Source organism: Thamnophis sirtalis, unplaced genomic scaffold (genome assembly GCF_051295495.1).
Source record: "Thamnophis sirtalis isolate CommonGarterSnake01/CBP01778 unplaced genomic scaffold, rThaSir2_p1.2 scaffold_6, whole genome shotgun sequence".
Lineage (NCBI taxonomy): Eukaryota > Metazoa > Chordata > Lepidosauria > Squamata > Natricidae > Thamnophis > Thamnophis sirtalis.
Window position 1 is genome coordinate 68,226,494 of NW_028261386.1, and position 25,097 is coordinate 68,251,590.

General features: G+C 38.9%; 2 protein-coding genes across 4 annotated transcripts in view; both read left to right on the forward strand.

Moving 5' to 3' along the window:
- Positions 1–1,784, forward strand: part of LYST (lysosomal trafficking regulator) — a 98,360-nt gene extending 96,576 nt beyond the window's left edge. Inside the window, exon 53 of the mRNA XM_087718070.1 lies at positions 1,235–1,784. Coding sequence (XP_087574196.1) covers positions 1,235–1,373 — 139 coding nt within the window. The 3' untranslated portion in view covers positions 1,374–1,784. The remainder of the gene's footprint in view (positions 1–1,234) is intronic.
- Positions 1,785–6,794: 5,010 nt separating this feature from the next.
- Positions 6,795–24,808, forward strand: GNG4 (G protein subunit gamma 4). Of its 3 annotated transcripts, XM_087718068.1 has the most exons (4): positions 7,211–7,313; positions 16,229–16,267; positions 18,949–19,057; positions 23,346–24,808. In XM_087718068.1, exons 3-4 carry the CDS (start codon positions 18,959–18,961, stop codon positions 23,472–23,474), a joined length of 228 nt encoding a protein of 75 aa, XP_087574194.1. In that variant the 5' UTR covers positions 7,211–7,313; positions 16,229–16,267; positions 18,949–18,958; the 3' UTR covers positions 23,475–24,808. The 3 variants fall into 3 exon arrangements, with proteins under 3 accessions (XP_013908107.1, XP_087574194.1, XP_087574195.1); XM_014052632.2 differs by lacking the exons at positions 7,211–7,313; positions 16,229–16,267 and adding an exon at positions 6,795–7,055; XM_087718069.1 differs by lacking the exon at positions 7,211–7,313 and having other exon boundaries at positions 16,031–16,267.
- Positions 24,809–25,097: the final 289 nt, after the last annotated feature.

The window sequence follows — 25,097 nt, forward strand, 5'->3', positions numbered from 1 at the left end:
AAGGCTCTTCTTCTGTATCCTGACAGTTGGAATTCTTTGACCAAAGAGATCCACAGCAGGCTGGCCCGAGTAGGACTGGCTAGACTTACTGTATTTTTCAGAGTATGACGCACCGTAGTATAAGATGCACCAAGGTTTTGAAGAGGCAATTTTTTAAAAAAATGTAGGTAGGTAGATAGAGGGATAGAGGGAGAGAAAAATACAGTAGGTAGGTAGGGAGAGAGAGAAGTTAGGTAGGTACGTAGGCAGGAAGATAAAGGGGGGGGGAGAGAGAGAGAGAGAGAGAGAAATACAGTAGGTAGGTAGGGAGAGAGAGTAGGTAGGTATGTAGGTAGATGGAGGAGAGAGTGAGAAATATGATAGGTAGGGAGAGAGAGTAGGTAGGTAGGTAGGTAGGGGGAGGGAGAGAGAGAGAGTAGGTAGATAGGTAGATGGAGGGAGGGAGAGAGAAAGAGAGAGAGAGAGAGAGAGAGAGAGAGAAATACAGTAGGTATGTAGGGAGAGAGAGAGAAGGTAGGTAGGTAGATGTTTCCAGGTATATTTATCCATGTGCTGGAGAAAGAAATCACTGACAATCTGCAGCACCTAAGCCTTTGTTTCTGCTGGCACAGCACTTGATTAATGTAATTCTCATCAATCAGTTAAATAGCTTTCCAAAAGGGGAAAAAAAGTTTTTGCACCCTGCAAACCTAAAAATGGCCAGTTTTTTGTGAAAATGGCCCCCTTTAAAAAAAGGCATGAATAGCCTTGTGGGGGGGGGGGGGCTGCAGAGTGCTCCTGGGAGGTGGAGGGAACTGAAAATGAGCAAAAAATGGCCAGTTTTTTGTCAAAAAAAAAATTGCATGCAAAGCCTTATGGAAGTTTATAGAGTGCTGCTGGGGGTTGGGGGGGGGATAAAAATGATCCGTTTTTCGCTCATTTCTGCCCTTTCCAGCCCCAGGAGCTCTCTGAAAGCCTCCATAAGGATATGCACGGACATTTTGGTGAAAGGGCGGTACTTTGGGAGGCAAAAAAATGCTGCAATCAATGTATAAGACGCACCCTGATTTTCACCCTCTTTTTTGAGGAAAAAAGGTGTGTCTTATACTCCGAAAAATACGGTAGTGAGATTTTAGTCCATTTACAGGCTATATACTGTTCTTTCTCTTCCTCTCCTCATTTAATCATATATACCCTAGAATGTAGGCTATCTGACCGACTTGTTTTTATTTGTGTCTTTTTGAAAACTTTATAGCCTTACCTTTTCGTGTGATGGCCAACATTTGTACACAGCAAATAACGAAGGAACGGTGATCTCTTGGTGTCGCAAGGACCAACAACGCTTGAAGCTTCCTATGTTCTACTCATTCCTTAGCAGCTATGCAGCTGGTTGACAGCTCTCTCAGTTTCTCAGCTTTGGTAAATTATGAAGCACTTTCAATACAGAGTGGACTGTGGAGCCCCTTTGGTTTTGCTAGATTTTGAAGAACATGTATGACTTTATCATCAGCAAGTAGATCATTGATGACGTCAACGAAAAGCTGCTACACATGCTCATGCACCAAATTTATGAACCATATCACAGTGATAAGAAAATTTTGGCTTGCCTTTTTTGGTACCAAGAGGACACTAAGGGCGCTAACTCAAAAGTATATATGCTGCAATATGTTATGTAACATAAACATATTTTTATGGATACTTTCCTGGACATACATATTCTAAATCTTCAAGCACTAGTGGTAACTTTTGCTCATCTGTTATGTAAAAATATAATTAAAATATTTCAAGGTTTATATAAAAACCCATGTTTGTGTTTAATTCATTATTAGATTATAATCCACCTTGTTCTTCCATACATATGTATCACCATTTCAAGTGTTTTAAAACTAAAGTTTTAAATGCTTAATTTTTTATGGAGAATTTGATAAATTTAGTAGGTGCTTGCCACCAAAATTATTTGAATTTATGCATTTAATTTTATTTATTTAAAAATTTAAATAGCCTCCCATCTTGTATTAAACTCTGGGTGGCTCTCAATTAACAATTAAACAACATCAATAAAAGCAGCATAATGCATATATTTATTAAAACTATAAACATTATTTTTACCCATCTTTCTAGACCAATAGATTTTTTAAAAAAAGGCATAAGTTTTCATGAGCTTAAATTTGGATGAAGCAAACTGTACTTCATGAACTTGTGTGCCTTTTAATAAATTGTTAGTTCACTTTTTTACTGGACTTATCATGCAGGAACTGAGAAATGATATAACTAGTACACTAGCTTAGTCCATAAATGTTGGTCAAAAAGGTGATTTGTTATTAGTGTGATGTTCAAGTCCTTTATTACTTAATGGTTTATATGGTTAGGCCACAATTTACAGTCTAAGAAACAACTGTTTGAAAATGTCTTGTCTGATATTATTTCTGAACCATGTCTGGCATTTCATTAGGCTAGTTTTTGCCCTTGCATATAGTTTAAATAATTATGCTTTTTTGCTTTGACAGCCTTAGTAACCCCAAATTTCAACTCCTGAATTCCAGACATGGTTTTTGAAATGTATCTGGAAGTTTGCAGAAGACCTTGTTCTCATAAAAACTGTTTATTTATCTCCTCCCCCTCTTAAAAAAAAGAAAAGAAATAAGATTTTTAATGCTTGCGCAAACCTCCATTTAAAGAAATTGCTGGGAAGTTTCCTCCCCCCATTCCCTACAGATGCTTTGTAACAGGTTTTTTTTTTTTTGGCCTTTTATAGCATATAAAACTTGCCTTTTGTAGCCATTTCAAATCTAAAGTTCTGCAGATAATCACTCATATAAGGGCTTAAAATGAAGCTGCTGAAATTTCTCAAAATAAACCCTTACAGGATTTAAGGTAAAAGAGAAAAAAATGCATTATTTCTCTATCGTATTATATAGATGCATTTTTATTCCTTAACTGATGCTCCAATGTGACTTGCCTTTAGCATAATTAGTACTCAGAAAATATGCCAAGAATAGATGGAATATTATTTGTTATATCAGAATAACTTTCAGCATTCCAATAACACTTTTAAAAATGAATAAAAGTAGTATGCACTATGGCTTCACCATGGGCTGTATTATACATTCTTCTCAATGACTTGAATTCCCATGACTTGAAAGAAATGATTCCTGCAGGTTAGCAGAACCCAAATAACTAAAAATGTTTTCTAAAAATAAGTACTATATTGTAGAAACTTTCAATGGAATAAAACATGATGGGCACCAGATATTTTAAAAATAAATTTGAAAACAAGTATTTATTAAAATGTCTGCCATGGCAAACATTATCATGCATGCATTCATTCTTCTTGTTCTTAGAAAATAATGTTTCTTTCCAAGGCTCCTATAGTACTGGAGTCATTTTTTTTTCAGAATGAATGTTTTAATGAGATAGATATCTGCAAATTTATTTAGGAATACAGGTATAAAAATGACTAAGCTTGTCTCAGAATCTTGACCTACACCTCAAATTCTGTGTTTGAACATAAAAAAGCACAAGAATTTTAAGGGCTACGATAAATTATACTATGATTTCCATCCAATATGGGGAGGCTGTTTGGGTTTGTAGCTTTATGTCAAAGCAGGGGTATCAAGCCCAGGGTGTTTAGATCTAGCCCATAGGGCCGTCCTAGAAACAGCGAAGGACCGGCCTGTGGTGACTGCCAGCGAAAATGGAGCTCGAAAGGGCTGCATGAGGACCTCGAGGTATTTTCACTGGCAGAGGGCTGCAGGAGACCGTCGCAGCTAAAAACGGAGCCCGGGAGCCTGTTTTCACTGGTAGAGTATTCGGGCCACCACAGGCACCCCCAGCATGAGTGACATTGAGCTGGCCATGCCCACCCTGGCGTCCCAAGGTCAAACACAACCCTGATGCGTGAAATTGAGTTTGACATCCCTGCAATAAAACAAAATGCCTAGAGGGGGTTTCCCTTGTTTTGGACTTCCAGTTTCAGGGGCTGCCTGTGTAGAAATACTGTGAACACTGTGGAGCATGACAGAGAATGAAACTATCTGGGCACATAAAACAGCAGAGATCTTGGGCTTGTGAAATTTGGATGAGGTACTAGAGAATCTGAGAGAGTGTTACCTGTTCTGACCTCCTCTGTCCAGTAACGAAAGCCGAGACAAGTGTAAAATGGAATGTCTTTTAATAACAAGACCAGACTCTTGGTGGCTGAAAGCCAAATAAACAAACAGATAAGGACTTTGGCAGCAAGTCCGACAACCTTGGTAGCAATGCAAACAAACTTTGGCAGCAATCCAGCCTGCCAAGTTTGTTTCTCTTTAGTTAAACATTGACTTCTGCAAGAAGGGCATGGCACAAGTAGTCTCTTTTATAATCTGGGATAGGAGCTTAATGACCATTAGCTGAGCGTAATTACCTCCTGTAATTACGTAGTTGTTCTTGATGCCAGTAGCCCTTCAACGGTGTGCATCCTAGAACAACTCACAGTTGGTTTCTGGATCGCTCTCTCGTCTCCTCCCCACTGATCCAAGGCTCAGGCGCCACCTGGTGGCCAACCAGTCTCTCTGCGCCTTGCTCGGAGTCAGAACCCTGTCCAGGGTCCTCCACATCCTCCAGGGCCGACTCATAGGGCCCCTCGCTATCGGAGTCTGGTGGCAGCTCCAACGGCTCCTGCCGGGCCACAAGTTTCCAATGCTTGCGGGCTGGCTTACTAAGTGCTGGGCGCCTGAACATATGGGTACTTAGGGTATTCAAATAAAAGGACAGTGATCATGGGTGGAATCAAACTGGGCTATTAGAACAGGGTGTACTATTATTGGATATTGAAATGAACTAGAACTAAAAGCCTATTTTATTTAAATTGTAGCATGCTAAACTTTATTCAGTGCTGTTATACAGAAAAGGAACCACAAGGAGGAGGGAAGGTTCTATTATTGTTACTTCTGACTATTTATGACTTGATAGACAACAATTCACCAGGACTGTAAACAATTTTTGTAAACCAGTAACAGTGTCTAGCCATCTTGTTTTGTCAGCTTATTTTTCAATTGGCTTCCATTTCACCAACTATCAAGCTTTCTTCAAGAACTATGTGCCTATCATATCCAAAATAGATAAATTTTAGCTTTATAATTGTTTCAGTGATCAATTTGCATTTACTTAATCTAGGCTTAGATTATTTTGTTGTTCTTGTAGCCCACGATATTCTCCATTTTCGTCAGCCTGGATCTCAATGCAAAGGCATTAATTTTTCTTTATTCAGCTTTTCTGATGTCTGGCTTTCACAACCATATTAAAACAGGGAAGAAGATTGCAATAATAGTGTCGTTATTGTCAGTGTGAATACTTTCCATTTTAATATTCTATCTAGATTTGTCTTTCTCACAAGAAATAACTGAAGGGTTGCCCACACAATGTTCAGTTCAGCATGCTTTGAATTGGATTCGGTTTCTTGCAAAGCTACATTTTAACTAGTGCTTTCTGTAGGATATGTGAAAACTAGATATTCACACACACACGCACACACACAAATGCACCAGGATGCCCTGCGTTTTGAAGTGTTGAGGAACACTTGTCCTTCACACTTTTTTTGTGTTTAATATGGGAACCATCTGTATATCTTTTGCAAACATGATTCTTACCCAAAGTGTGAAACAGGCTCTTACTCACCCCTCACTTGTCTTCTTAAATTATAGACTGGAATTGGATGACCTTTTTCCTTTTAAACAAATTTGATTCTGTTGCTTACTGCAGGATAAACTTTAGACTAATTTTTAAGTCCATTTTTCCTTGTAAAACAAATAACATTAGTTCCAAATTAAATGTGTCTTTTAAGTTGTAACAAACATTTTACGTATGTCATATGAACTGTATTTATAAAGTTAGGCTCAATGGGGTAAATACTGGAGTCAGACTCTGCATCTTTAAAAAGCTTTAGATTGCTTCGGCATGGGAGACAGCTAATTTCTTTTTAGTATAGCTCTGTTGCATTGTCTCTCTTGTAAGCCTTCATTCCCTTCTGCCTCCATCCCTCTCCGCCCTCCTCCCAGCTTTACACCTGTTTCTGCACTCCTGTTGGCCTTCATTTTTTGCTGACAAAAAATGACAAATTAAACTCTTTGAAACTCTTTTGTTTCTGCTTCCCCTGACACCGAACGCATTTACTTGGAAACAAACTCTTTTTTGTGTGTTTCGTTTTACATGGCAGTTATTATCACGAAAAATGGAGGCATACATGTCCTTCCAGCTACAAAGCTGAGTCTTATTGTGTCCGTGCGGAGCCCATTTACCCGGCTGTCATCAACAGCCAGGCTAACCAGCGGCTCTCCTTGGAAGCTCCCGGGCCACGTGGCCCCGAAATCTGCGGCTGAAGGTCCTTGGTCGCTGGCCTTCGCGGCACCGCTGACGAACAGAGATAAACACTCGGCCCCCAGCGCTGGGAGAGGAGCCCTTCCCTTCCTTTCAGGGTCTCTCCGGAGACGTGAAGGGAAAAAAGCCTTTTGCTCCCTGCGGCTCGGAATTCCCGGCTTTTCTCTCTCTTTTGCTTGTAGTCGCGCGCCTCTCTCCGGCTATGTCAATCCTCTCTGCCGCCGTTTCCAGCCACGAAGCACATACGTGCCTTCTTCATGCAGCCGAGGACGGCACGGATGACGCTCATCTCCCGACCGCCGACATCTTCCAAGAGTAGGGGAAAGAAGTCCACGGCCGCCCGAGGACGCGCGCTTTCCCTCGCCCCGATTGACGTCACTAGCTGGAATTCCTCCTCGCGGCAAGCGCGGAGACGCGCACGCGCGCCTCCAGAGACTCAACCAAGCACAGCCACAGCGGGTGAGTCGGCTATCGGCTGCTCCGCTAGCCAGGGGGCGTGACGGACAGGTAGCGTTCTTTTTCAAAACAAAATAAACCGCACGCCAAACACATAACCGGTATCTTCGCCTCAAGGCAGGTCAGAGAGCCCCCCCCTTTCCCCTCCTCCCGGGCATGTGCAACCTCAAGACGTCCCTGCTGCTTGCACTCGAGGCGTGAGTGTCGTGGCTTCGCTGTTCGAATCTCCCTGGCAGCCAAAAGCCTCCATTTCTTGCTGCAAGGTAAGTCTTCGCACTGGGGCGATGGGGAACTTATAGGGAAAACCCCCGCTCCGGTTGATGGCAGTGGGTCTCAAACCCATTGGTTTGGTTGAGAAGATGGGGGTGGGGGGGGAGAGACTTTTGGCCGGTGGCAGATTCACAGCTTGTAGAATTGGGGTGTGTCGCAAGTATTTTCAAAGCGTGCATGTTGAATTTTTGGTCTTAGTCGAAATAATTTGTTTTAAAGAAGTTGTCACTAGGATTGCCAGAAACCGTGCAGTAAGGCTGTATTTCATTAGCTCATTTTCTGCTTTTCATTTTTGCCACTTTCTGCACTACACAGACAGACTTCTCACATAGTTAAGCCTTCATCTGACTTCCACCATATAAAATCAAGAGTATGACAAGAACTGGCATGGATGATTCTTTCTAATGAACAGAAGCTTTCTATATGCGTTGTGTGTTTTTGTGTGTGTCTGAATTTAGTATCTTGAGTTTGCTGGATACAGTATTCCAGGCCATGTGGCACCTGATTTAGAAAATCTGAGAAGGCAGAGAGGGTATGTGTGTCTATAACACATATATTAGGGAGGTAGTAGCAGTGCATCCATCAGAGAATGAAGGTTGTGGGCAGAAGGCAAATATTCTGAGGAAGTGGGAGAGATTGCAAACTGGCACTGTTTGTTGTTTGCGTGTTTTGGGGATAGAAGAGCCTTGTTAGCGGATGCTTGTTTATTAGAATAAGCTGGTTTCTGATGAATATTTTAACTGTATGATTAGCCACTGAATGCAATGTGCAGAAGGTTAGGGTACTCCTGAAAGGAAAAAGAAAGAAAAGTGCTGCAAGCCTCAAACCTTCAAAGCAGCATTTTAAGAAAGGTTGCTTCCCACCCTCCCTCTTCTCCTTTTTCTCTACTTGGGAGCTGATAGACAGGCAACATTGAGAAATTTCAATTGTTCCGATGAAAAAGTGCCAGAACAGATTTTAGTGCAAAACAGACAGACTGTTCCAGTTGTACTACAGTAATGAAAGCAGGGCGCTAGCATTAGATAAGAAAAAAAAGATCTGAGAAATTTTAAACTGTTTTCAGGCAAGGGATGAGGAACATCCAGTTAAATATCCCTTAAAAAATTATGGATAGGTTTCAGAATGTTCAGAATTTAGTGACAAGTATACAAAACCAAATAGCTATTTAAAGATATCGGTCACGGAGAAAATCTATCTATGCGGTCACTAGGAATTGAAAATGACTTGAGGGCATATAATCCTTCAATCAAAGACACCAAAACGAATAGGAAAAAAACCCTGCACATATTACGTGTGTCCGTAAATGTACCTATCCACACATAAATCTATTTTTACAAGGGCACAGCATATAATTAACATATATTGTTCATCATATAATCTAATACTAAAAATTGGAAATAAACATATCTTATTGTTTACAATATCATATTGTTCGGGGGATGATGAAGTTTATCAAGCAAAACAAAGCAAAACAAGATCATGCTCTGGCCCTCTGATTTAGTTGAATAATTTTGAGAGGTAACTGTTTACCCCAAACGGTTCTGGATCTGTTCTAGACTAAAGTAAGTTGGTCCTGATCAACTGTGTTCTTTGGGATTATCTGAAGAGTCAGTGGAGGTTAATTGACTCCTTTCCTGGGATTGGAGTTGAAGTGCTAGTAGAAGGCTCAGAAAATGGATGCTTTCTACCTACTGCATATTTTTTTCTCTTTTCACCTCCTCCCTCCCCCCAAGTGCCACTCAATGAATGGGATGGGAATAGCCCTTGCTCTGCAGTACAGATTTTTGAAAAATGTTTTTGGCTGAAACAAAAATAAATAACAAACCAGACGATAGAAAGGAAAGAGCTGACCTCCAAACCAGAAAGTGAAGAGCTTGGGGGACTCTATAAGTGTGACAAATAGATGACTGATTGGGATATCTCTGCTTGAGGCATTGAGATAAAGGGAGATGATGGGAAGGTATGAGTTAGAAAGAGATTAAAGATGCAAGTATTCATGGGTACAGAAACAGACTTTTTTTAACTTCTGGAAAAGACTTTTCTCTCAGAATTCCAGGGACAGGGAAAAGAGAAGCTTGAATTTCCATGGAGGTAAGAAATCCAATCACTGTCCCAAAGGTATGTGATGTTGATGGATGACCTGATCCTGAGATAAACGGAGTCGGCACTCTACAGACTTGATATCAAGGGAAATAATGCTATTTCCCAAGTGTGAATATACAGGAGTGATGGAGAAACACTAACTTGATTAATCAATCCTACCGTATTGATCATAGACCTTTTCTTCTATTTCACATTGGAACAAAGACACTGCCAGAAACAACCTGGAATAATTATCAAGGGACTATCAGGGGTTAGGCAGGAAAGCAAAAATGGTTGGAGCACAAGTAATATTTTTTTCCATACTTCCAAGATCAAGGCCTGAGGGAGGAATAGAGGATTCTGGAATTAAAAATACAGTTCTATAATAAACTGAGAATAATAACAATAAAGACAAGTTTAAAATAATGAAAAGAGGGACATGTAAGAAAAGGAAAATTTCAGGAAAAAGCCTGAATTTATAAGGAAAGGAACAAGTAGACTAAGGCTCAGAATGAGCTGAGGTTTGCTGTGAATGCCAAAAATAAACAAAAAGTGGCTTAGAATTATGTGTGGAACAAGAGAAAAATGATCAGTCTGTTGGTCAGAGAAGATAGCAAGATGGTGATGGACGTAAAGGAGAATGCTGAACTATTTAATTCCTGTTTTAATTTTCTATTTTTATAAAATGAGAAAGAGATCCAGTCTGTCAGAAGCTCTGCTTGAGAGACATGGGAGGGGGGGGGGCACAGAAGAAAAGTGCAGGTCAAAACAGACTTGGAGGCTAAATCCTATAGAAGTCAATTAAAAGAACGGGCATAATATGGGTTATTCTCCTTGGAGACAAGGTAATAATAATAATAAGTGACAAAATCACCATCAGTCAAATGCAAAAAGCTGCATTGCTTGGATCCGCATGTATATTACGAAAATACGTTATGATGTCCTAGGCCCCTGGGTGGGGCCCGACTAGTAATCAATGCCAAATCCGGCGAAACAACTGGCCGCTGTGATACAATAGTAGTAGTAGTAGTAGCAGCAGCAGCAGCAGCAGCAGCAGCAGCAGCAGCAGCAGCAGCAGCAGCAGCAGCAGCAGCAGCAGCAAAAGTAGTGGCTAAAGAAAACACAGATACCAGTAGTACTACTATTAATAAGTAGTGCACCTTGGGTGCAATCTCTAAACAATTGGAGCAGTAACACCATTGGCATGTACAAAATCACCATCAGTCAATGTCAAAAGGCAGTTTTACCTGGAACAGCTTACATCATCAAATAACAATATCTGCCCATTCCAGGTCCTTGGGAAAGATAGGTGGATAAAAATGCCAAATCCAATCTAAACATCTGGTTGTATGACCAACCACAACATTATATATTATATGTATATGCTGCCTGAAATCCAATGATTCTGGGAGGACAAAAACCAATGGGTGGAAGCTTTACAGACAGAGAGTCAAACATGAGAAATTTCCTGATTATGAGAGCGGTCAAGCAGTGGAACAGTCTGCTTCCTTGGGTTATAAATATCCCACATCACTGGAGGTTTTCAAGCAAAGGTTGGAATCAGTGGTGGATTGTTCCCAGTTCAGCCTGGTTCGGCCGGACCGATAGTAGCGGTGCTGCAGGCCCCACCCACCTGCCCAGATGCTTCTGCACATGAGCAGAAGCGTTATGCGTGCACGCGAGTGCGTGTGGGAGCAAGCTTGAACCGGTAGTACAAATATTTGAAACTGTTTGGAATGTCATTTGCCTGAGATGGTTTGAGGATTTCTACCAGGGATTAAAGTAGAAGACCAAAGTCTCTTCCAATCCTATCTTATGATTCTATGACTTGCATGCCTCCTGACCAACAAATCTTTTGTAACCCAAAGATTGGTCAGGTTGGTGTTATAGGGTAGACAGCAAAACTTTGCACAATTGTGGACCCTATTAAATATTATTAAATAAGATTTGTTTTTGATATGTTAAATGGGTTGATACATTAATCTTATACAGTGCGTGTACTAACTTTTCACTGAAGAACTGTGGCAAATTATATACCTAATTTCTGCCCATTATGCCAGAATTTAGTTGTACAATTAAAAAGGGTCCACAAACCATTGCATGTTGCTGTTCTTTCTCTAGATGGTGCTGTTGGTCTATATTAATGGTTCATTTATTTGATTTACATTAAATACTGGATAATGAAAATATATAAAATAAAAATAGCTTTACAGTTATTAACATTTATAGGGCCTGCACCTGATTATGTGTTTTTTTTCCTTTTCTATACCCATTAAAACCTGTAATCATGATATAATAAAAAAAATCAGAGCAGCATTACAGGGTTTTCAATTCTGATTGGTATTTATAGGGTTAATGCTATTGGGTAGTATTTTTCTTTGTAGATTCTGCCTAAGGACAACTTTAGTTTAATAACCTTAGTTTAACTAGTGAGATATGGTTCTGTGAGCAGATCCTAAAGGAGAAATGTTTTGAACACATGACCAAATTTAAATTTTAAATTTTCATCCAGTAGCAAGACATCTTAGAAATCAAAGGCTGTGTAGACACTTACCGTGTTTCCCCGAAAATAAGACTGGGTCTTATTTTCTTTTTACCCACAAAATACGGCTTGGGCCTTATTATGAGGGGAGGGATTATTGTTTTAGGGTTGCCAGGCGGCTGCTCTCTTGCAAGCGGGCTCCCAAACAGCTGGGCACAGCCTCATGGGCGAATGGCTGTGTTGCGCAGCAGCGCAACACAACAGCCATGAAGCGACCACGCTCACAAGCAGCCACCCAGCAAACCCCCTTTCCAGCTGGGCACAGCGCCATTCACTGGCCTAGAGGTATTGCCAAGCTGTGTGAGCGCCTGTTCGCCGCCACCCGGCTCCCACGGCTTGGCACCTTCAAAATGCCAGTAATGGCGCTCTCCATGGCTGGAGAGGGGGGGTTGCATGATCGGCTTTTCTGCTCTCGCTCACGAGCCTCCCAGCCTCACAATGCCCTGGCCCAGCTCTCCCTGCAGAACCAGGGCACTTCCGCTGCTGCCGCCATCCCAGCATGGCTTTTTTGGCGGCTTCCAAACCAAGTCTTCTAACAGTGGCCGCTCTGGGCGTACGCTCTATGGTTGTATGCTCTGCCGGCAGCTGGCCCACAACCGTAGAGCGTACGCCCAGAGCAGCCACTATTGGAAGACTCGGTTTGTATGAAATAGGCAAGAGAATAATTTCAGTTCTGTGAAAAAGTATGAAGATTTTCTGAATTTCTGCATAATTCTCTATCAATCAGAGCTTCATGTTGTCTGACTAATACGTACTGTATATATGGAATCTGAGTGAAAAAATAAAGTTTCATTTTTGTCTTATTCATTCATAAACAAAGATCATCCATATGATGTGTCAGTGTGAAAAATTGTAGTTTCCCCTGGTTACAGCACAGAAACCGCTTTGGTCGCATTGACCGATGATCTCTGGAGGGCCAGAGATGGAGGCTATGCGTCCATCCTGGTTCTCCTTGACCTCTCAGCGGCTTTCGATACCATCGACCATGGTATCCTTCTGCGACGACTGCGGGAGGTGGGAGTGGGAGGCACTGTTTTGCGGTGGTTCTCCTCTTACCTCTCGGACAGGTCGCAGTCGGTGTTAGTGGGGGGGCAGAGATCGTCCCTGAGGCCCCTAACATGTGGAGTACCTCAGGGTTCGGTCCTATCCCCCCTACTATTTAACATATACATGAAACCGCTGGGCGAGATCATTCGGAGGCACGGGATAAAATACCATCAATATGCGGACGATACACAATTGTATCTGTCCGCCCCGTGCCAACTCAATGAAGCGGTGGACGTGATGAACCGGGGTCTGGAGGCCGTTAAGGACTGGATGAGTGCTAACAAACTGGTGCTCAACCCGGATAAGACCGAGTGGCTGTTGTGTTTCCCCCCCAATAATTTGGCTAATACACCAACGCTTAGGCTGGGGGGTCAAATTTTATACCCCTCAGATAGGGTCCGCAACTTAGGAGTCCTCCTGGATCCACAGCTGACTTTTGACCACCAGCTGTCAGCTGTGACCAGGGGGGCATTTGCCCAGGTTCGCCTGGTCCGCCAGTTGCGGCCCTACCTAGATCGGGGGGCCCTCACAACAGTCACTCGAGCCCTTGTGATCTCTAGACTGGAATACTGCAATGGGCTCTACATGGGGTTGCCCCTGAAGTGCATCCGGCGACTACAGCTAGTCCAAAATGCAGCCGCGCGAGTGATAGTGGGCGCACCTCGGTTCGCCCACGTTACACCTGTCCTCCGCGAGCTGCACTGGCTGCCTGTTGGTCTCCGGGTGCGCTTCAGGATAATGATGACCATCTTTAAAGCACTCCATGGTAGTGGATCTAGGTACTTGAGAGACCGCCTTCTGCCGATTACCTCCCTAAATCGACCAATCAGATCGCACAGACTGGGCCTCCTCCGAATTCCATCTGCCAGTCAATGTCGACTGGCGACCACACGGAGGAGAGCCTTTTCTGTTGCTGCCCCGACCCTATGGAACGAGCTCCCCATGGAGATCCGCACCCTCACCACGACCCAGACCTTCCGCGCAGCCCTCAAGATCTGGCTCTCCCAGCAGGCCTGGGGATAGGCTTCCAATTACCCGCCCGAGTGTTTGATTGCTGAATGAAAGCTGTGTTTTATTATTTTTCTTTTGTTCACAAAGTGTTTGTTTTGACCTTGCACTTCCCCTCCCCTGTGGTTGTAAGCCGCCCTGAGTCCCCTCAGGGAAAAGGGCGGCATATAAATCCCAATAAACCTAAACCTAAACCTAAACCTTAATTCAGTCAGGTGCCTTACAGATGTATCTAGGGCTAGATATGTGAGTGCTTCATTAAACAATCAAGCTGATGTGTGCCAGCAACCCTACCCTATGTAAATCTCACAAACCTTGGCTCCTCATCAATGTGAAAGTCTTACAATATCAGTTCTGGATGTTTAAACATGTTTAGTGTGAAAACAGTGAAGAACTATTTCTTCATTAATCCACGGTCAGAAACTGTCTTGAAATGGAGAAGGCTTGGAGATCAGTGAACACTAAACAGCAGCCATCCTCTCAAAACCAAGAGCACAGCATACAAGAAATTAAAACCCAGGACAGCATGTAGGGATCTGAAGGATTTTTTTTATCTTGACCAAACAGTCTTACAATTTACCCATCTGGAAAAAAATGGTTAAACAGGCATTATTGGAGTTTGGTAAGCAAGGTAGAAGCCACTGCTTAGGATAGTAATGCTTGTTTCAAATTTACCAAAGGCGCCTGGACAGCTTTCAAGATTTGAGAAGGAAGATTTATGGACAGATGAATCAAATATGAACATTTTGCAATTACATGGAATTGTTATGTTTGGCAGAAAACAAACATTCCATTCAACAGTATGAAAATCTCTGTCTCCCTCCCTCCCTTTGCCTCTCTCATCTGTCTGTCAAATTTATATAGCTTCCCATTTCACCAGGAGTGACTCATGTCACTTCTCAAGCATTAGATCATAGAGAAAGATACTGACCCCAAACATACAAAGAAATCTGGAAGAGAATGGCTGCAGAAGAACATATTTGATGTTAACTTTAAGAGAAAGTTGGTAGAGTCTGAAATTAGCAATTCATGCTAGTAAACTTTCAAGCATTATTGAGCTGAAGCAGATTGCTATGGAGAAATAGGCCAGAATTTCTACCCAGCTGTATGAGAGATTGACCACCAATGAGAGGAAGCTTGTGGTTGTAATTAATATAGTTGAAAGTGGTACAATTAGTTACTGCATCTAAGGGGAGGGAGGGCAATTCACTGGGGCATTACATAGTATCTTTGTTTATGAAATAAATGAATCAAGCGCAAAACTTTGATTGCTATTTGCTCATGCACTTTTCTCACTTTATATGTCATTTTTACAATACTCAGTGGCAAAAATATCCAGGGAAAAGTGGGTTAGTATTTTTTGCAAAATGGCTTATTTTGTCCCCAAAGTGAAAGTACAGAGATTATGTCCGCTTCTTTTGCCTGTCCTTTGCTTTCTTCCAGTGGGGGGGTTCCTACCGGTTTGACCTGGTTTGAGTGAACTGGTAGTGGTTTGGCAGCCTGGGTCGCTGGAACCGGCAGTGACCCAGGCCTGCCATGACCCCGAACCGGTTGTCTGGGCGACACCATAAGCACTGCCATCTTGTTTTTTACTTCTGCATGCGTAGAACAATTTTTATTCCACTGTGCATGAATGTGCAGGGCACATACAGTGCGTGTAGCGTGCACATGAGCGAACCAACAGTAGTGCCTGCCGGAACCCACCCCTGCTTTCTTCCCACCAGATAAGTTAATGTTAGAGTTATTGATTCATGGTTTATAACTGCAAATGTATGTATCCATGCTGTAATCACAAGTACACTGCATCAATTTGTCTGCAGCAGGCAAAAACTTTTTAAGACAAGAGAGTAGAAGCCAAAAAGGAACAAAAAATCCACAGAACAATTTTATGTGTGCTTGAGTAGTTTTTTAATGACATTTGAACTACTCTTTGAGAGTGGTTATGAGAAACTGATTAATTACCGTAAGGTTGTTCATCCAAATATTTTACTGGTTTGGGAAATGATTTAACAGCTTTCAAATCCAAGGTCTCTCTTTGCCTCAGCCACACCATATCCATTTTCATTATTTTTCATATCTCTATTTCTCTCTTCAGGAATTGCTGGTCTCAGAGTCCAGAAGGGCAAATATAAAAATAAATGTTGTACGCTACCCAGAGTCGCCTTGCAGCTAGATAGGTAGCAAACAAATGAAATAAATGAAATGAAATGAAATCTCCCTCAAAGGGGAAAAACCTGACGTGCACTATGGCCTTTGGAATTCTTTCTCAAGAGATATAGATATGTAATGTAGCTTCTTCGCAAAACTTTAACATGAATCAAATAAAATACATTATTAAAGGAAAGGAAATCTTGCTTGAAAAACATAGAAATCAAAATTTCTGAAAAACATTACATTCTTACTGTTTTTATTTCATATTCATATTGAGTGGAAGCAAGCAAAGCACCAGTTTACCTTTGGTTTTATTTTTTTCCAAATCTTTTTAAGAAGCCACATTCTCAGAACTGATCGCAATAAATTAAAAGAGTTGAGTATATTTGCTTTAATCTGACTCTGATATAACCCTCTGGTACCTCATTTAGTAGGAGAGTATGCAGAGATTTTGCTGTGTGTTTTTTTTAATCCTGTCACTCACAAATATTCAGGTCTCTTGTAGCACTTCCCTTCCCCCCTGGTCTATATGCCTGCACAATAGCCCGTTATCCTACGTTAATCTTCTCATATTCTGTAGAACTAGAAAGATGAAGGAGAGCATTACATCTTTCATATCAAGTTTTTCTTTAACCATCCGTTTGATTTTCAGATCAAATAGCCCAGGAATTTAAATTGAAATTCTAAGGTAGATTTGCTATTTATTTCATTGTTATTTGAAATAAAAATATTTCCACCTCCCTCAAATTAGCATATCTCAGGTAAAACTGTAATGCTGCAATAAAGCCTGCATCAGAACAGTACAATACAAATAATATATAAAATACCTTAACATCAAAAGCAAACCGTTCTAACTATCAGTAATAGCAGGAGAGATAGACAGGCAAATTATAGGGAAGTTCATATTACAGGTTGCCATTGCTTCTCACTGACTGCCTGGTTTTTACTTATGACTTCTTTCAAAATCTGGTCATGAGATTTCTTTTATGACAGAAATAAATTGGTTCCTTTAAGGTACAAATAAATCAACTGATTCTCATTTTCAGTTCTCCTTTTGTAGTGATTTTGTTTCTGATATGGTATTAGCTCTAGATACAACCTTTTATACATCAATTTTGTACAGCAGACATTTTAACCATTTAGAAGTATTTCCGTACTACTTCACATATTGTCTAAAGGGAGGTTTTTAAAAAAAATCTTGCCTTTATTATTTTATAAACCCAAGTTGTGAACATACCTAATACTTCCTTTGTCCTCTGTTTTCTGTGAGATGGGTTGGGCTGAGAGAGAATGACTGGCCAAAGTCAGCCAGCATGCTTTCATGCTTAAAGCAGGACTAGAATTCATGGTCTCCCAGTTTCTAGCCTGCCACCTTAACCAGTGGACAAACTGGCTCTCTATTTAACTATTACTGATTGAATCAATTGCTATAGGATGAATTGGCATATGTTAAGCCATAAGCTATTATAGGATGTTAGCTGCACCCCATCCCTCTCCTAGAAGAATGAAATATTCTAGGAAATATTAAAAAGGCAGAATATTATACCTCCCTGAATGAGAAAAGGAGAAACATGCTCTTGGAAAGCAGCCCTCACCTTTGCTAATAGCCCCAGAAAGGCAGGGCAAGCTAATTTACAACACAAAAGACCTTCTCCCTCAGGACATAATAGGGTTCACCCTCTACCTATCTCACCACATGGCACTGAGCAGATTACATCACCCAGCAAGATTCAACCCAGCCTGTGGGACTCAAGACAATCTACAAAGTTACCCCTGCATGGCCCCATGGGAGTCTGACAACCAATCAGGATACATTTCTTGCCACAGGAATAGGAAGCAAATCCAAAGCCCAACAGAGGGTATAAATCTCTCCCTCTCTCACCCTTGTGCTTTCTTTTTGCTCAGGACCTCAAAACATATGGTCCTGTCTACCATTAAACCATCTTTCCAAGCAGTCTCCATGTTTCCAGTGTCTTTCTTCCCACTTGGAACTGAATCCAGATGGACATTTCTTCCAACACTATGATTTTTAAATTATAATTGTTGGGTTTACAAAATAGGTAAGATAAAGGAGAATAAAGCAGAGGAGAATAGGAAACATTCTGTGTTTTAATATGAAAGAAGAAATGTACTGAGAATCTAAAACTAAATTAGCAGGAAAAAAACCATACATGATGTTAAACTGTTTAGTTCAACACTATTAGCTCTAAAAATTACATTACTGGATTTGGAATTGAAAATATGAAACAGAATAAATGAAATTTTTTGTAGTGTGATTTATGTCTTATATTTTTATTTTGTCTTTTGATAGGACAGAAGCCACCTTGGGCATTCTTTTACCCTTAAATCTGGCCTGCAATTCTTTAAAATGAACAAATTTTTCAAAGATGAAATTTTATTTGACAGGCAAATGCAGAGTTCCCTGATTTGTAAAACCAATTCAGGTTTTGAGTATTGGGTATTGCAATATTAGTCTTTCTCTTTTTTTCTTTCTCTCCAAAGTTATTATACAGAAATGGGTAACTTGTGGCCTCCTTAAGCATTTTTGAAATCCTAGAAGCCCTGAAACTGATTGATGAAAATCAGTGGTATTATTACTTATCACTGAGGACATGAAGTTTCCTGATATTTTAAAGCAGGAAACATAGAAATAGGCCAATTAAAGAAAACAAAGCAAAATTAAAAAACCTCTCCTGTCCAAATAAATAGGGGGTGGTGGTGAACCCCTGAATTTCCTGATCCTTACTATTCTGCTCTGCCAATGCAGCCTTTACTCAGTCTCAATTTAGGGAGTTGTCTTATCTCTCCTGCTATAATAAATGACTTAATTATTAATATGATGGGTTATTATTAGGTAACCTGATACTGATTATATTGAAACGCCTTGGGCAAGATTGTAGAGATAACATTCCATACTGGCAATTGAATGAGGACTGATCAGTGAAATGAAAGAAGTATGTAAGAAAAATCTGGAGCTAGAAAAATATATCTCTTCTTAGAATGGTTTATCTTTTGAAAATAAACAATTTGTAATGCTCTCATTTTTATTGATCTAGGAAAATCAGAATGAAGGAGATAATGCCTAATAACAGTACAACAAATATATCTCAAGCAAGAAAAGCAGTGGAGCAGTTAAAAATGGAAGCATATCTGGATAGGATAAAGGTAAATTTGAACTTGTAATCATATTTACAAATTCTGACCACCCACTAGTTAGAAATCTGCAGAAGCTACTCAGATTTTCAACAAAGCGTAGCTAGAAAAGAATTTTTATGGCACACTGGCATCCGTACTAGGCTGAAACTAGTTGTTTGCCACCTGTCAATATGAGAGTGCAATTTCCCCTTTTGTCCAGCTCAGTTTAAATCTAGCTTTCCCACCATCACCAATTTTCTCATAGCTTAAGGGGCACATGTTTTGCATGTCTCAGGCAGGGAACTGGGTGGCAGTGATCACAATGATTATTCCTTCCTTGGCACCCTCTGGTTTTCAGTGTAACTTCTACAGATATTATCCTGTGATATTTGTTATAAACAGCTTTAACTGTTTACAATTGCCTTCACTGTTCATGGATCAGTATCTATTGCATTACAAAAGGGGAAGATACTCTTTCTCCTAGAACCTGCTGGATTTTCAAAATCTGATGCAGAAACCTTGGGGTAATCCCAGGATAGAATGAAGCTAAAGTTGGCACTGTGGAATTAAAAAGAGAAAAGACCTACTGTTCAAATGTAAATCCATTTGGATAATGTTGGAATTTACTCAAGTTGCATAAATATATATGTTTAGGTTATGCTGAAATTAGGACATATTGCTATTACTTATAGGGTTCAGCATTTATGCTTTAAAGTTAATTGCACGTGAAGGATCAGATTAACCTTGAATTATTTCCTGAGCAGCTTTGTAACTGTCTTAGTTTGTTGATATATTTTTCTCTCTTGAGAAAAGACTCTCATTTTAAGTTAGGAAAAAAGTAGATTATATCCATTGTAACTGGAGTTAGAAGATTTATCGAATGTTAGATGTGATACATCCTTACATAATGCAATTTTATGGAGTACTTGAGTGAACAAAGCAGTATTTAGAATGTTTGAAAGCTATTGACAATTCTTAAATTTTCCACAATATATCTTGGCTTGTAAAATTAATTAAATGTTGTTACTCTGTTTTCCTGAAAATAAGACCTCCCCGGATAATATGCCCATTTGGGCTTTTGAGCACATGCGCTAAAATAAGCCCTTCCTGAAAATATGGCAACACAGCAGCAGCCATGAGGTGACCACGCTCGCCGCCTCCTCCACCTCAAAAATAATAAGACCTCCCCAAAAATAAGGCCCAGTGTTTATTTTTTTTGGGGGGGGGGAAAGAAAAGACCCTGTCTTATTTTCTGTCAAACATGGTACAAGTTGGCTCAGTGACAATTCTGTGAAGTTTAAACCCTCCCCAGAACACTTAACTTGCTGTGGTGTCCTGTCAATTGCAGTTCTAAAATTGTTTCTCAAAGACCTCATTCTCCAAAAACACTGCTTAAGCAGATTTTTCTCTGGTTTGAAGTTACTACTGCACATTACAAATTTTTGGCTTGAATATATTAGATTGTGATTTTTTATATTCATGAGATAAGTAAAATGAATTTATACATGTTTACTTCTCTTTGGAAATGAAACACATACATTGTAAAATAATTTTTATTATTGTTCAAATAACATTCCCACGCAAATATTACTATATTTCTGCATATGCATAAACAGAGATGACTCATTTTCACATGTACAAAACATTTTGAATGATACATTTAAATTGACATTTTGAAAAAGCCGATGCTCAGAATCAGTGCAATCAATTATATTGCTTCATGATGTTATATACAATCTTTTATGTCATTGGTAAACACTGTTACTGCCTTATAAAATTGAGTTCATAATTAAGTCCATGTACTTAGCTATGGTTTATATAATCATGGTTTACTGAAAAGACACCATTGGCTGGCTTTGTATAATATTCTAAACCATTACTGGTGACATAAAAAAACCACAAAACTTAAGATTTGTATATTTTAGGCTAGTAGCCAAGCATAGCTCTTTGTATTCAGTGAATTAAGTCAAAATATGCTTATAAAGAACATCTATGCAAAGAGCAGACAGATTAGATCTAACAACTATGGAAAGGAAAACAGAGACTGAGGATTTAATACTGTTTATATGCTACCATTTCTTTTCTTCCAGAAGTTGAACATTATCTAACCTAGTTTTATTTTTAAAGCTAAACAGGTCTAATTTGATATACTACTTGGATAATCACACATCTGGAAACCATATGCATGTCCAGGGCATGTACAGATAAGATAATATGTTTTTGATTACTAAGATGAGAAATACATAGATGTTTCTAAGTATATAGAGCTTATTTACATAGCTAATATGTATACCAAGCTAATAAGTAAACCAAAATGCCTCTAATTTAACTATTGCATCCTTTGTTTTGAACAGCTAATAACTTTAAAAAGCCATTACAATAATTTCAAAATATTGTAAAGCATAATATTTTGCTTTGTTCTCAGTGTGTGATAATAGTTTCTCAATTCAGCAAAAATAATTTAAAAAACTATGTGAGACTTCATTTAATCACTTTTTGTATTAACAAGAGACTTGTGTATATTTGAAGTTAATATGCAAAGACCTGATTGTCCAAGAACTGATAAATTAAGCTCTTAAAATATTCAGAATAGCGAATGAAATATATTAAAAAATTAGAATCTTAATTAAAAACAGTAGCTATGATCGAGATGAAACTAATGCATTGTAGATAAATATTGTTGCTGAAAGAAAATTCCTTTTTTAAAATAAAACAGTAAAATTGAAAAAGTTAGAAACAATGTTGGTAGAAGAAATTTGTATGGTATAACTAAAATTTGCAGATACCTTTTAGGATAACAAAACTATGCCGCTGACGTTCAGTCAAGAAACACTGATTTTTAACATGAGTAGGACTGTGAACAATTGCATACAGCAGCTATTGTGCTTTTCCCATTCTCCTTTAAAGATGGAATTGTTAATTATTTCTAAAATAGTGTTGTGAAATCAACACTGGCATTAGTGAGATGTTTGTGGATGTGCTCATTTTAGATACAAAGCAAAAGCAGAGTGGGTGTCATTGCATGAACAGTAATTATGTCTGTCTTTTCATGGAAGGTGACTGTAGTAATTGCAGCATTTTGTCTTGTCACTGAATCTTATAATTATAGGGTATCTAACAGGATTATATTCTAACTTGGGCTGTTTTTAATCACCTTCTTTACTCTGAAATGTAATGATAACATTCTCTAGTTCTTTCAGAGATTGCTAACTTTGACTTAAATCATAAATATCTGGTAACAACCCTCCGAGGTAGAATTTTTTGGTAATATTCATCGATAATAAACAAAAAGAGATTCAATCAATTATTGGTTTAATGTAGTCACATTGTTTGGATTGTGAGATCTGGAAACCAATTTATCGGAAATTGTTGATTCTAAGTTACATTGCTTGGTGAATATTTCAAAATTTAGTTTCCTTATATAAATTTCTAATCTAATTTTTCTTTGTTTTCCTTTCTGTTACTATTTTACAATCCGCTAGCACAAAAAATAACTGACAAATCTAATTGAGCTTTTCTTTTTTTCTCTGAACGTTTGGACTTATGCCAGAATGTACCATTTGGTACATTATCATAGACTAAAAATAAAACATGTAAAGGAGCTACATATGAATTTTAAAAAATGCTTGGTTTTGGTGCATCTTGCTGCTCCAGCTCTACTGCAACATTACACGTGGCTTCCTTATAGCATTGACTTTGTTCTTTGGAGTGACTTTGTTCTTTGGGAAGGTCACAGCATTCTGTGTGCCTTTGGCCTCTTCGGCTTTGAAACAGAGATGAACACCGCCCCCTAGAGTCAGGAACGACTAGCACATATGTGCGAGGTGAACCTTTATCATTACCTATGGCTGGTGCAGCTCTGTCACATATATGTACTATTTTTTAAGGATTTACTATAATTTCAGAGAGATTAATAAATAAATAATATACTGAATGATAGTCTGAGATGTATGCATGATGTGCAAATCATATTCTTAAAAAAATAGATGGGGCAAGGCAAAAGCTTTAAAATAATTTAACATTACATTGTTTAATTATATGATTACTGCTTATATACCTAAAACTTTTGTGTTTCTGCCTTATTCAAAATTATAATACAGAGAATTTTGGTGAGAGGCTGGGATATACATAGAAAGCTTTCAAAACGCATGTGCAAGCCTGGGACATCTATTTCCCCAGCTATGGTATAAAGGACTACTACATAGAAAATATTGCTTGGATCAATCTATTAACACTCTTGCAATAGTAATAATACTTAGATAATCCTTCTCCCATTTTTCTTTTGTTCTTTTTCTTGTTCTTTTTAAAATGCTCCTAGGTATCCAAGGCAGCTGCTGATTTATTGGCATATTGTGATGCTCATATGGGAGAAGATCCCCTTATTATACCGGTGCCTGCATCTGAAAATCCCTTCCGGGAGAAGAAGCTCTTATGTACTATTCTATGATTCACCCTGCAATTGAAAATGTTATCTGTGAAAATACATTACTGATGGTGCATGCTTTTCCTCAAGTTTTCTCCCATATAGTAATTCAGTCGAAAAGTCAACCTTTCTAGAACACAATATATTCTAAGTTAATACATTTTAAGTGAAGGTTTTTAATGTCAATTTTTCTATCAGTGGTATGTGCTCAACATTTCTATTGTTCTTTATTTGTGTTTTGTAATAAAAGAATCCTATTTGTTGTTACTTATGCGATAATTAGATTTTGTTGGTTAAATTTCATGAACTGTCTTTGGCTTGTTTGCATAGTAGACTAGCCATAGCTTATATAATAATGGCTTATGAATTAACCAAATTGCCTGACGGAACACACAGTGAATCATAAATCAACCATACAGGTTAGATTTGCACAACACACTGAGTCACAAATTGGCCAATCGCCTTTTAGCCTGGGTGCTGTGTGCCAACCCAGGCTGTCTTTCAGAGGAACTGAAACTATGATGAGCAATATGCACCATCAATTTCTTAACTATTTTATTTCCATGTAAAAAGTGGGATTGCAGAAGAGAATGTGCTTGATGAATGTTTGAATTATGGATACTAAAGTTAAATCAAATCTTCCCAATTAGCTGCCTTATACCAAGTCAAACAACTGGTCAACTTACTTGGAATTATCTGTACTGATGGGCAGCACTTTCAGGTTTTGAACAGGAGCCTACTTAAGCCCAACCTGAGATGCCAAGGATTAAATTTAGTACTTTTAAAATCTAAAATATGTTCTTTACCATTAAGATGTTACTCTTCTGTTTTGTATTGCAGTATGCTAATTGCAGCAGACAGTAGCACTAATAATCATTCTAATAATAGAACCAGCACATGAAAAACTTGCAGGCCAAATAAAGAGCACACTGATACTATTCCATAGGTCAAACTGGCACAGTGTGGAGTCCAGTTCAAATAAAGAATTCTTTTTTAAAATTTAACACGTTAATTATAGTTTCTCTGGGTACCGATTCCCATTTCATACTAAAAACTATGCAGCCTGCAGCAAAGGATGTCATCTTGATATGTTCCTTAATATTTCAAATTATATACCTCTAGCCTTTGTAATATGCTAAATACAGATTTCTAGTACAGTTGAGTGTGTATTAAGTAACATAGATTTCTATGGTCTTTATATTGGCTCTTATCTTTAAAAAAAATCTTAAGTCTGTGCTGGTAAAAGCTTGTTTGTCTGAAATCAGTTATATAGTTCATTTGGTATATGTTGTATGATAAAATGTACTGTTAATCATTTTCCTTACTTGAATATTTTAATAAAAGTTACTTTTCATTTGCGATTGTATTTCTAGTCACTTATTTGTCTATTGGATAATACAAACTATTTGTGCATCAATTTTTCACCTGGGGTTAAAATTCCACTGATGCCATATATTCACTGAATGACTCTGTGAAATAGTTCTTTTTCAATCTGTTTCTGATCCCAAGTAAGTATGCTGTATTTTAATACTCTAAATATGGGCAATCTTCTTTGTATAATAAGCATGTGGTTTTTTTTTAGTTTTAAAACATTTTAAAATGCAACTAATTTGCATATAAATTGATGTTTAAAACCTCAGCCCAAAA

Coding starts and splice junctions, on each gene's coding strand:
- GNG4 (XM_014052632.2), top strand. CDS start 18,959: ATGAAGGAGATAATGCCTAATAACAGTACAACAAATATATCTCAAGCA. Junction 19,058..23,345: donor CATATCTGGATAGGATAAAG/GTAAATTTGAAC, acceptor AAATGCTCCTAG/GTATCCAAGGCAGCTGCTGA.